At 38.0% G+C, this 13,881-nt stretch overlaps 2 protein-coding genes across 2 annotated transcripts; one reads left to right on the top strand and one right to left on the bottom strand.

Moving 5' to 3' along the window:
• The first annotated feature begins 244 nt into the window (after positions 1-244).
• Positions 245-2,581, top strand: LOC149007454 (large ribosomal subunit protein eL15). Its single transcript, XM_089166921.1, has 4 exons — positions 245-327; positions 638-804; positions 1,760-1,957; positions 2,089-2,581. Exons 1-4 carry the CDS (start codon positions 324-326, stop codon positions 2,332-2,334), a joined length of 615 nt encoding a protein of 204 aa, XP_089023047.1. The 5' UTR covers positions 245-323; the 3' UTR covers positions 2,335-2,581.
• A 10,341-nt stretch (positions 2,582-12,922) lies between these two features.
• Positions 12,923-13,348, bottom strand: LOC149007453 (protein FAR1-RELATED SEQUENCE 5-like). The gene has a single exon (XM_089167066.1). It carries the CDS (start codon positions 13,346-13,348, stop codon positions 12,923-12,925), a length of 426 nt encoding a protein of 141 aa, XP_089023192.1.
• Positions 13,349-13,881: the final 533 nt, after the last annotated feature.

The following is a 13,881-nucleotide window of genomic DNA, read 5'->3' as shown; positions in this document are numbered from 1 at the left end:
TAAGTTTATTCATTTTTTTTCTTTTTTCTTTTTTCCTGAAAGAATAAAAAGGCACCCATTTAGTTGAAAACACTAGACTCTTGAAATGGATGGTGGAGATTTGTTCTGATATGCCTTCTCCTGTATATACCTTATAATCCAAGATGTGATGAAAAGTACCTGATTTAAAAAAAGGACGGCTGAGATTAGCTCTCACTTATGCCTTCTCTTATATACGAACACCAGTCCAAACCCTAATGAGAGCTCCTCGTTATAAATTTTAGGGTAAAGCTCTAAGTTGAGCCGCTGCGACGTGTGTTATTGCTGCGTCGATCCATTCCGCCATGGGTAAGCTTCACCATCTCGTCTTAGGGATGTCTACATTTGACGAATGTATTATCTTTTCATTGCAGCTGTTATTTGCTCTCTGTTGCTTGGCTATTGTGTTGTAATTAGTAAACAGTAAACCAAGATTCAGCTTTCGGTGCAGATCTTAACTTGATAGAGGAATGGATCTTTTTCTCGTTTATGCTATTTTTTATGATTCATACAGATTGTTCATATTATAATCCGTTTGCCCTTGTCCTGTGGGAATCCAATTTTCTTTCTTTATAGATTCGTTTTGTTCATGGTATTGTTTATCTGTTTGATATTTTAGGGGCTTACAAGTACGTCTCTGAGCTATGGAGGAAAAAACAAAGCGATGTCATGAGGTTTTTGCAGAGGGTTAGGTGCTGGGAATACAGGCAGTTACCTTCGATTGTCCGAGTCACCCGACCTACGCGCCCTGATAAGGCTCGACGATTGGGTTACAAGGCAAAACAGGTAAATCGCCATTTTGTGATTTTCGTGTTCTTTTTAACCGTTCCTTTTATCATTGTTGTATGATTTCTGTTCTCGCTTCCCCTCACCTGTTACTTTAATTTCGTCCTTTTTCTGTTTGGTTATAAAATGCATAAAACAGTCAGATTAAAGCTATCGGCCAGGGAGTTTACAAACTTATGTATGATTTTGGTTTGACAAGTGTTCTCTGTTGTTGTGCTATTTTGTGCTTTTGGACCAACTTGTATTCACTCTACATGCATCTAGGCTATTATGCTTATTTCTGTACATTTATTGGTTCGCTGTGCAGATACTCTACTTGTGGTTTTAATTCTTAAATGTTATGCTGTAACTACTCCTATCGTCTGTTTTTAAATGTCGATTGTAGGCATATCATGGTGAGTCCAACAACTTTGTTCACTCCCTCACACACTTATGAATTAGAATTATAGAAGGTTGTTGCACACACCAATCATAGGGCTTGATTAGTAGGGTAGAGGTGTTTTCAAAATGAAGATTGACATATGCTGGGCACTCTGGGAGTGTTCCCTTGAATTATCTAAACACTGATTTGATTTCCAATGGGCTCTACAGTATTGCATGTGAACTCATCCAGTAAACTATACCAAATCTACCTTTGACATTTGAAGTAATGCAAAGCACCCCCTGCTGAATTCAAATAGCGATTGAACTTCCTAAACTCATCTTTTCATGGGATACCAATAATGTGAATGATTTTGTTTCGTTGTCAGTCTCTGTATAGGATGTTATAATACCTCTGCATTCCAGGTGAAGTAAAGCATTGATGCCTTCCACCACCACTCTTTGCTACCTTGTTTTTCTTGTTCTACAATTACCTCTCCCTGCTAGTAGAGTTAATTTCTCTGCTTCCGGTTTATAAATCCTTTGCATTTTTTGTTTTGATTTTGTCTAATGGTCAAGGTAAACCTTCTTCCAGGGATATGTTGTATACCGTGTTCGCGTTAGGCGTGGAGGGCGTAAGAGGCCTGTACCAAAGGGTATTGTGTATGGAAAGCCAACAAACCAGGGTATCACCCAGTTGAAGTTTCAGCGGAACAAGCGTTCAGTTGCAGAGGAACGCGCTGGTCGCAAATTGGGTGGGTTGAAGGTCCTCAACTCCTACTGGATTAATGAGGTTTGTATAAACACATCTGGATCTCTCTCTTATACAAAGATAATTTCCTCTGATGCTTTGTAAGTAAATGTAGCTTCTTACCTTAAGTTAGAAATGTCTAGTTCGTAACATATGCCTATTCTTCCGTGTAGGATTCAACTTACAAATACTATGAGGTAATCCTTGTGGATGCTGCTCACAATGCTATTCGTAATGACCCAAGAATCAACTGGATATGTAAGCCTGTCCACAAGCACAGGGAGCTTCGTGGGCTCACTTCTGCTGGAAAGAAGTACCGAGGCCTCCAGGGAAAAGGACACTTACACCACAAGGCACGCCCATCCCGAAGGGCAACCTGGAAGAGGAACAACACCCTCTCCCTCCGTCGTTATCGTTAATTCCAGTGATATTACTTGTGCATTTTGGTCTGTTCTCGTATTCTAATCTGGAGGCTATAAGTTGTGGGGCTTGTTGACTTTGTTTTGGGGAGAGGAAAATTTTGAGTTTAGTGCCCTTGAACATGCACAATATACTTTTCATTATTTTCAACCTAGTTGCAGACAGATTTCAGTTGCTCGAATCCTTGATTTTTTGTTTTGCAGTATCGCATTTCGTAATTAAAAGCAAAAAGCGCTTTACATGTTCCTTCTTTTTGCATGGGATTTTGTCAATTATATGAGAGGAAAAAAAAAGGGGATGTATAAAAACCTTCGGCATCATTCATTTACAAAAATTTCATGATGCCGTTTGGTAATCTTACCCATGGTGTCTGCAATGGCAGCGATGGCATTGACGGCCTGTGTAGAGTAACAGTATCCAATAGACAAGGATCCTCAGTGAGTGGGGCGTTTCCACTGATGATGGTAAACCTGTTCACTTGGACGGCTTATTGCCTTACCGTCTATACTGAAACAGAAAATGTAGCAATTACTATTCATAATATGATTTATTATGTGTCCTTTACGTTTCAGTGGCTACAACATGCTCTGTTGGTGCCTTTGCTTTACTTCTTCACCTGCCATAGACAATTGTATTCTTTTTCTGCAGTAACCTCCTTGTACCCTCAATTGATACAAGCACTTTTCACGGCCCTTCAGCTTCTCCCTCTTGTCACTGCTTCAAGGGTTATTTAATGCAGATCTTTTGAAAGTACTTCTCAGTGGTGATGGATATGCAACCATGCTTGCTGTTGGAGTGAAATAAGACTCAAAATTATGTCTAGGAGCTGGTATTATTGAAATCCTGGATGTAGTAGTGCAGATGAATGCTCTACCAGTCTTGGGTGGTGTTTTCTTTTTCGAAAGGGATTGCCGAACCAGCGGTGGTTGATTTGAACTTGTCTGGTAGTTACAAATGCTGCTGTCCTGTTATTTTTGTGATTGCTTGCTGTCTTGCTAGTTTTCTGGCTCTACCACGGTCCCACCTGTATAAATATCATGCTGTATTAGCTTTCACTGAATCTTTGATGTGCATATTTCTATTGACAAAACAAGATCTTATCACATTGATACTTACTGAATTGGCAGTGGATGACCCCAAAAAGAGGACCAAGAAATCAGGTGCTAAAGAAGACCAATTTTGCTGAGGTCCTGCATAATTAATGCGCAGGACCGTCAAGCGACATGGCTCGCATCATCTTTCTATTAAAATAATGTAAACAACCTGTTAAAGCTGCTTTTAGGGGACAGTTCGGTCCAATGACGCTAAACCGGTTCGAGTTGGGCGGTTCGACTTTCTCTTTTGAGTTGTAGTATATGTTATAAATACATTTTATAAAACACAACATACATACAATTGTTTTATACCTTTAACAAAATACAATTGTATACGATACGATATGATTTCAAAATGAATGACAAATACGTTTTCAAATTTGAATCACAAAAGCGTTTGTTTTCTACAGTTTGTGTTTCAGTTCAAAATCAATAGCCCCAAATCCATTTTTCATGTATTAGAGGAGAAGATGAAGACGAAGACGAATTGGAAGGTTCTAGCGTTGTTGAAGAAGAAGTTGCAGAGGAGCATTTCCCAATTTAAGAAGTTCTAGCGTTGTTGAAGAAGAAGTTGCGGAGGAGCATTTTCCAGTTTGATAGGTTACAACGTTCTTGAAGAAGAAGAAGCAAACCTAAAAGCTTCAGTATTTCATTCATTTGAAAACTCATTTCGTTTTATACCCAGCGTTTGCTTGATTCCAAGCTTTGGTCGCAGATCATTTTATGTTAAACACAGCTTTGGATCGAAGCTTTGACAGAGAAGAAGAAGAAGAAGTAGCTTGAAGAAGTGGCTTGAAGAAGAAGAAGCCGTAGTTTGGGTTCTCGTTCCAGCGTTCTGCTCTTAAAGAAGAAACACGAAATGGTGCTATTATTCTCTCCTAAAATGCTCCTGGTTTATATTATTCACATCACTTCTTGCTCATTTTGTCATTTACCCTAATTTCAGGAGACGTTGTGATGTTGAAGAAGAAGAGGAAGACAACGATGGGAGTTAGGTTGGAATCGAGTCGTACGCGGTTGAGTTTTCATTGAGTGGGGAGCTTCTGGTTTTGGACTCTATGAAAGTAAGATTTACCGGTGGGTTTTCTGTAATGACATCTGATTTTTAATATTTCTGTTGAAATCATTATTTTATTATTTGCTTAAGTGTTGAATTTATAGCTTTCCATTCGGTTTCTGATTAGATTGGGTACAGATTTTTTGGCAAAGGTGATTTGTTCCCAAAGTCTGTTGTACAGGTTGGTTTTGTTGAACACAATAGCTTCACTCGGGCTTTTTATTTTACTAATAGAGAATACCCTGTTTCATATTTTTGGAAATTAATGACGTTTCCCTTTTTCCTAAACCTATGCATCTTCAAAGACAAACTTTGCATTTCATGATCTCCTTGATTCATAAAAAAAAAAAAATCCCCTACTTGCCTTATCTGAATTTCGTGTGTTGCTCAAATTCTATGGCATAGTCCATTTTGATTTCATCCCTCAGACTTGTGCTCTCAGTTGGATTTCTATGATATTGTTAAACAACCAAAACATAAGTAAGAAGAAAATTTGTTTGAAGCAGTTCCATTGTACAACAATAAGAGGTGAGTAATCAGCACCATTTTTTGTTTATTAATATGTTATACATCATTCACCTATTTCCTTCTTTTTAGTTGATCCTATAACCTCCTAAAGCATGCTAACCTAGTGCCATATAGTTGTTCAACATTTCAGGCTTTTGATATTTTATTTTTTCCCCATCATTAGTAGTTCTTTCAATGGTGATAGTAGTTGGTTGTAATTAGAAAGCATTATCTCTATTCTCAAAGTCATGGTTATATGCATAGTTTGTATAAACATTCTGGAAGTAGTGGACAAGAAACAATATGGTTGGTTGTAGGTTTGTCCTAATGGTGGTAAAGAGTGTAATTACAGACATGCTCTTCCTCCTAGATATGTATTAAAATCTTAAATGAAAGCTTTGTTAGAGGAAGAGGCTGAAAGGCTAAGAAGATATCGATTGAGGAAGAGATAGAGAATCAAGTAGATGGAATATTATTTCTGACAATAGTTTACTGTTCTATCCTGAAATTTGGATTTTAGTAAACTAGTTCCGAGTAGTGTGATATTTTGGTAGTAGTGTTCAAAACTATGGTTGAGCACTCCCTCTTTGAAACCTTACATTTTTTTGGTGTCTTTTGTAAGCTCCAAGGGCTCGAGTCATGTGAATGAAAAGTTGAAATGCGCTCTCAGATTATAAGCCTAACATTGTACTTGGAAATTGGAATTTGATTTCTACGTTTAGGTAAAATATGTTGGAGAACAGTGGGATAATACTTTTGTTGCTGTGGCTATTTGCTCTATCATGAGTGCAGTATTATCTGACAGAAGCTTCACTCTTTTTACAATTGAAATATTTATCGGTTCTAATTTGTTGGTTTCCTATGAAATGTTTTTTTGCATTTAATATGGTGCTGTTTTAGCCTTGGCTTATTAAAACATTTCGTCCGTGTTTAAATTAAATGGTTTCGTGCTCAGTCAGGAGATAATGTTCTTATAATAATTGGAGCTTTATGTTAAATCCAAAGTTGGTCAGGCCTATGTGGCTGTAGGGGCCATTCCATATGATATATATAATCTGATTCTATGGTTTGTACAGACTTGTGGTGGGGAATGATTTTTGAATTAAAAATATAAGTTCCTATAATCATGTATGGATTAGTATTTTGTGAATTGTGGTGGTGTAAAACCCAGCCCTAACCTTGACCCGGAAACCTTGTTATTTGTAGGTCCAGTGGCCCGAAGTAAAGTAAGAAGTCAGCTTTGGGCCATCCCAGTGGAGGACTTGGTGTCTGGCTTTGAATCCATGAGAGTTGATGATGAAGTTCTATTTATGGAAACTGAATCTTGATGAAGATCGGATTAGTTGATGGACTTGGAGTGCTCTCTATCATGGTTTGAAGGCATTTCTACCTATTAGGTAAGTCCCTTGATATGTGTGCAAAACCCCTTTAGGATTGGATTTGATCTGGGTCTTCAATTCCCTGTTTAGGAGTTGCTGTCTGCATTGGTCGACGATTGGTCGACTGGACCAGTCGACCAATCCACTCGACCAATGGGTGCTGTCTTTGGCAATTAGGTCTTGCTTGCTCTATTTAAGTCCAATCTCGAGTCTACTTCGTATTTTTTGCCTCAAAACTCTTTGGAACGAACCAAAGACCTCTGCAAGTCATCTCCCTTGCATCCTTGGTGTTTTTCTTGACGGATCTTCGTCAAAACTCTTCCTTTTGCATCAAAGGTATGTCTACACTCTCTTCTTCTCCTCCATCTCTGTTTTTCTTTCCTTTTTGAGTTGAGACAGTAGAGGAGATGCTGCATTCTCTGTTGCAAACATCTCTGGACTTGTCTCTCATGATTTTCCTAAGGATTAATGGCTAATGCAATGATCTTAACCATGATCATTGCAAGCTTTTGAAGGAATCATGATCAAATCATGATCTCGTCTTTGTTTATCTTTTGATTTGAATTCTGATCTCCTTAGATCTACTATATCGATCATGTTAGTAGTCAATTGCTGTGTTTTCTTTTCATGATCCATGATCTATCAATCTCTAGTTGTTTCTCTTCTACCATACCATGTTTTCTTCATGAATCATGATAATTACATATATGGTAGGTTTTGTTTCCTTATTTAGATTTATGCTCTTAGGTCTATTTTCTTGAAGATCTAAGTATGCTGTTCATGATACCTTTACCTGAATCAATGATTCATTCTCCTATTGTTCTTGTCTTTGATTTCTATCTTGAATTCTTCAAGAACCATGATTGATCTAATTATGGTAACTTTTTGTTTCCTAATTTGTATCTTGATGACTTGATTTGATTAGTGTTTTGAGATCCCCTATATGTTAGGATACTACTAATGTAGTTTACCCCTTGATTAGTACCCTTTTGAACCACCAAATTCGGATTTTATATCTCAAAACTCTGATTTTATAGGCTACTGTCTGCATTGGTCGACCGATTGGTCGATTGGACCAGTCGACCAATCCACTCGACCAATGAGTACAGCAACTCCAGAATTGGTCTGCTTTGGATGTTTTGGTATCTTTTCTATTAGGGATCTTTCCTAATATGTTGTATACACTTGTTTAGGACCTTCTTCTCAAGTTTGTCAAGATCTTACTTGATTTCTTAGGATTCCTTTGCGAGTTATAAAAGGTAAGGATGGTTACTTCTTTAACAACATAAATTGCATATCTTAGTTTCTATATTTGAATCTCGTTAAGTTATTTCTTTAATTAGATTCTTATAATGTTATACTACTGTAGTACTGTCTTGATATCAGTAGCATTACTTATTTATATTGAATTGACTCATGTATGATTTACTTACCAGTTATATACAAAGTGATTGTAATTATTGATTTCTTTCCATATATGAAGTTACCATATATGTGATGTTATGAATTGATGCTTGTGTATGCTTAAGTATGGTTTGGAAAGGAGAGGTGTCCTTTTGACACTTCTGTCCTTGGACAACTAAGGGAATATTATGGGATGTTTCCGGAGATGCCCTCTGGACACCTTCCTAAACTGTTGGATGACATATCTAGGACTGTCTAGTAGTGTTGGGCTAGGATGTCCCGTTATGTCAGACCCTAATCGGAGGGGTATTGAGACCGAACGACCCGTGGTAGCAATGGGGATTCATGGGCGCTCAAGACCGGTAACCAACCCGTGAGAGGACAGGAATCACATTGTGGGGGCCATTTATTGGTAGGGTTGCATATGGATAGACTTGGGCTCACGGGCGCTCAAGACCGGTAACCAACCCGTGAGGGGACGTGAGAGCTTCCCGTTTACCATATGTGGATGACCAAGTAGGGTTGATGAGTCCGTAGTCGGGGACTATGAGGACTCTAGTGTGAAGGATACCGAAAGGGATCGTCGGGGACGAGGAATGGACGTATCTGGATCTGACTTGATGTAACTAAGTAGAAGACTTGCATTTGGCTAGGCTTTACCCTGACATGCGCCAGTACTTAGACCAATGGTGATGTGAGAGAGCGGTGACCTATACCCCCAGCCATGGAATGTCCCGAGGGATGCCGGACCCATTACCAACTGATGATGAGTGATTGAGACTTTCCTAAAGAAGTACGGTGCTATGACTTAAAGCATGTCTGCCAATAGAGACCAGCATATATAGAGTTAGATTCATACATTCATAGTTTGTCTCATACCATATTGCATCTATGTTTGTTTTGTAATCCTGCCATTTATGTTATTATGGATTTAACTGCCTTACTGAGTTTCTTTGAAACTCATTCCTTTATTGTACAATGTTTGTTAGACTATTCTACAGGTTCTGAATATCATGACGGCCCATATGAAGAAGCGCAAGGAGAAGAGGCATATCTCCAGGAAGGTGATTGCGGTTACAACAATTACACTGAAGATCCCGCGAGTGGTTATGCTCCGTACAATGCTTAGTCCGACCATAGAGTGGAAGCGCCCTTGTGCTATTTATGAGATTTATACTTATAGGGATGTTGTCTATAAGATTGAGAACAATTTAGTTACCTATTGTACTTGCTATTGGGATTAGATTCTATCTTGCTTATTCTCTTTTAGAACTACTTTTCCGCTGGTTGTAGAGTGGGATTTCGCCTCACTTTACTTATCTGATTTAGACACTCTGATTGTATCTAGTACTCTGAGTTATATATGATTCATCTTTTTCTTATTTGGATCTATGGTTTATCTTCCGCACTTTTATTATTTATTGTTCATGATTATGTTATTGTTTATGTGGGAGGTTGATTACTCGATACCTGATCTTCGGGCTGTGGATCACACTCTCGGGTATGCCAGATAGGGTACCGGCTGGGAGGGTGTGACAGGTGGGGAAGGGAGGCATTATATTATCTGCATCATTGCACTAATTTAAGGATATTGGTTGAAGACTTTCGATGATGTTTGGCAGTTTGTATTGTTTGATCATATTTGTTTTGTTTTATTTTGACATACTTGATCATCAAACCTTGACTTAAGAAAGGGGTTAGTATTGTAGATCTCCATATTTGAGTCACTGTTGTGCTTGATGAGTTGTCAATTTGGTGCAGTTGTGTTATTCATTTGTTTAAATCATGGGCGGATGCAATTGTGAAGAGCAATCTTTCATGTTAATGGAGCAACCCACTCCATTATGCTACTATGGGCAAGGCAGGATGTTGCTGCTGACTTCAAACACAACAAAAAATCCTGGTCGCAGATTTTATAGGTGCCTAAATGGTGAAAAGCATCCACATTCTTTTCTTTGGGTAGATAAGATGTGTGGTAGTGAAACAGCGATGTACATACATTCTAGAGCTTCAACGTCATATGACATTGTGAATAGTAAGAAGGAGGTGAGATCGCCAATAATATATGACGACCAACTAGGCAATCAGCTGAATTTCGGTGCTACATGGCGAGCCCCTACTCATCAAGTGCACAATCAATCAGTGTTGGCCCAAATCACAATGTTGTATCATCTAGTATTGTTCTTATGTGTTTGGGTTTTTTTACTTTCTTGTTATGTACTTTATTCAACAAACATGTAAAGGCCCTACTTTTGTAGTATTGTAAGCTAGACAAGAGGACAATGGTCAAGTGGTTGGGTATTACATATTTATTGTTATGTACTGTATCCAGTTTAGACATACAAGAATTAAAGTTTCTTAGACAACCACTGTCCTTAATGTAAGGCACCACTTTTAGTGTCATTCGGATATAAGGCTCATTCTGCTTGTTTGTTGATTCCTGTATTTGGCTGTTCCTTACTGTATGGAAGCTTACGAACATTGAGAAGATACAGGCTAATGGCTACTGATAGTCATCATATCACACTAATGGGTCCAACTGATAGTGAGGTTGCAGATGATTTATTTTGATCAATCGACCTTGTGACAGCAAGAGTGAGCTGTAGTTCAGGTGACTTTAGGAGCTTAGGCAATCTTGTTCTTGGAAGGTCTTATCGCAAAATCTAGTATGGCAATCCTTTCTTGAGACCTATAGTGTACACATTTACTATCCACTCATATGCTCAGTTAATTTGAGCAACCAACCACTGTAATGCTCACTGAAATTTTAAAATGAAGAGTTACATTCATTGTGACCAAGGAAACATATGTCCCTCATTGTTTTATTCAAATTAGTACCACCATTCATATACAAATTTAATGTGCATTAAAAAAATGTGAAGTATAGTCACTCATGTATGAGCGCAACATTCTATTCCTGACCAACCGCACATGCTCAGAACGCTGACAACATTCTATTCCAATCATGAGTGGTGGGCCTTGTAAGCCACCTACTTCCTATAATCAAACAACAAATATGTAAGAATCACTCTTAATTAAAATAAATGAGCAATACAGAAAGAGATCCGTACATGCATTTAGCTTAGTTGATCAATGATCAGCACCCTGACCAATATGCACTGAATTTTGGGAGGAAGGTACATGCTGTATAATCCAACAACAAATAGGTAAGAATAACTTTGAAATATAAATAAATGAGCAATACAAAAAGAGATCCCTACATGCATTTACCTTAGTTGAAGAATGATCAGTAGTTACACCATTTTGTACTGAATTTTGGGAGGAAGGTATATGCTGTATAATCCAACAACAAACAGGCCTAAGATTAATTATGAAATGAGGTAAAATAGATGTACAATACAAAAGGTGTGTAAATGCATTTACCTGAGTTGACCATGTATTAAAACCCTCAAACATTGACAAATAATCAGACTCTGGCAATGTTACATCAATGGAGCCCTATCCTTCTACTAGCCTGACAGACCTCTTCTTTTGTGTTTTTTTATGCCAGGGCTTCATTCTTTTTCCTAATCCCCTTTTGTGAGACTCTTTTGGTTTTAACTGTAAATTTCGGTAGGCTTCACCATTTTCTTCCGAGGGATGCTCAGTAGGTTGCACAACGTCTACATCTTCGAGCTCTTTGAGAATCCCATTTACATGCTTACATGGTATGTTATAACCAACTTCTGTTTCACATGCTTGGTTAATGACTTTCAAACATGTCGTAGTAATCAGCCTACTTCGCTGTAAGCAACTTAATTTCCCATCAACGTCATTCCTTGCCTCCCCATCTCTTCATGTACTGACAAGTACTGTTAATTCTCGGACTGATCTTCTCCATCTCATAAAAAAAATATTTGATTGGGATGCACATGAGTTGGAGAAAATTGAGCACCCTTAAGATATGGACACAAAGGATCCCAACAGTCTCAAATTTCTTACAACTACATGTTAGGCTTTCTTCTACTGTATTATGCAATACTGTGTATGCCTTACTTGTATAAGAACCAGTCGCATTTGCCTTCAAAATCACATATTCAACATAAATACTTGAGACATTCTGGCTGTTGATACCGTGACGATCCACCAATTCAAACTCGTTCAAAAATTGTTTGAATATAGTTGGGAGTATATAACCGGTAAGCTTGAATCAACATAGGTTTAAACCTATGTGCACCTCCAAGAACCTCATTTCGTGCATCAAATTCATTTTTCATTTCATTTGCACGTTTTGCCTCCACAACATCCTTGAAATGTCTCATAAACCTTACAAGATCTAGTTTGCGTCCAAAACATTGTTTCAAATCAGCATTCAAACTTTCAGCCAACTGTGTGCTCCTCACACCTAGTGTGAAACAGTCCTTCATGTAACAATAAGCCCATTTTTTTCTTATTTCATATGTTCTATCTAGCCAACCAGTGTTTACAACCCCATGATTTTCTCTTAAATTCCTCAATGCATATTCAAATTCCTCAACTTCTGTATAATTGTAGATGCATTTGTACAAAATTCTGGAGAATTGTGACTTCTCACTCATCAAATATCCATGGTGTTTCTTTGCATTTTGCCAGAGATGCCAAGTGCACAATGCATGGAGTGTATTAGGTGCAACCTCAGTTAGTGCCCTTGACATTGCAGCGTCCTAATCAGTGAAAATTGTCTTTGGCTTCTTGTCACCATTAACTCCAAAGAAAGTTTGAAATAACCATTCAAATGACTCAGTTGTCTCATCATAAAGCAAGGCAGCTCCAAAGATAACCATAGATAGTCCTATGATGATTAAATCCCACAAACACAGCCAACGGTCTATTTTCTTTGTTTGTGCAGAAAGTAGTATCAAACACAACTACATCACCAAATAGTTGATAATCACATTGCATCTGTGGATCAGCCTAAAATACATTTGTCAACTTATCCTCATTGTCCATTTGTATGGAATACACAAATGCATGGTTTAAATTTCGTTGATTGCCTAGATATAACATCAAGCTCCGGCATCCCCATATGCCAAATCACGTTGCCGTTTGCTATTCGAATAATTTTGCAAGTCTTTCTTTGTGAAACCTAGATTTTCATTGCCCCCTGCTTGCAAACCCATCAAATTATATGTCAATATGGTCCCCAATCCAGTTCTGTCTGCCATTTCTATTTCTGTGGCTTGGTAGTTGATATTGCACGCTGGGAGCGCAACAAATGTGCAACTTCTTCAATCTGAAGAGCATGGTTGTGTTCCTCACAAAATTTATCAATTAGTAATCGTCCATCATTATCTTTTTTGACAATCAACCTTGCTAAACAACCAGTTCTATTCTCAGGACGTTGTCCTTTGACTTCTACTTGTTTTTCTCTTTGATGTCCTTCTTTACTACACACGTAACACCGTTGCACGATGATAGTTTTATCTATATTGCACCTGTGCAAATAATTTTTCCTAATCCTGAACCCAATCATATGTGCATACTTGTTATAACAGTCATATGCTTCTTTAAAAGATGTAAATTCCATGCCTATTCGAGGTGTCACATTGGCATCCATGTCCACCAATTTTGACACTTCACTAGAAAGACACATTTACAAAACTTAGTTATGAAAAACAATTTAACATTATTCAAAAACAAAGATGAAGCCAACAAACATTATGAGATGACAAAAATTTAACACAAACTTTCCATTGCATCGGACTCATTCGTGATCAAATCGATGAGATAACAGGAATTTGGCATCCGATCACACATTGATCTAGTAGTACGCATGTATACAAGGCTGAACATTTTGACAGCTTTGTCTTACAAGAACTCAAACAAGTTGTCCCATTCTACTGCATAAGCCTTTTCTGTTCTAATATAATATCTCAGTTGTTGCTTTCTAAACTAATAAAAATCTATTGTTGATCTCCTTCTTGCTTTTTATAACTAATAAAAATCTACTGTTGCAGGGTTCACCAATGAAAACCCATGCTGTACTGCAAGCATGGAATCTCTGCAATGCCTAAAAGACTTACCACCTTGCTTACCACCTTGCTTGGGTAGGAGTAGACATACCTACTAGGATGAAGTTCATCCAACACTGAGGGTCAACATGGTGATTGAAGCGGGTTGCTTCTA

Source organism: Hakea prostrata, chromosome 8 (genome assembly GCF_041222555.1).
Source record: "Hakea prostrata isolate BN-2017 chromosome 8, UWA_Hpros_2, whole genome shotgun sequence".
Classification (NCBI taxonomy): Eukaryota; Viridiplantae; Streptophyta; class Magnoliopsida; order Proteales; family Proteaceae; genus Hakea; species Hakea prostrata.
Note: the sequence above shows the minus strand (reverse complement) of the source record. Positions and strands in the feature narration are given on the sequence as shown.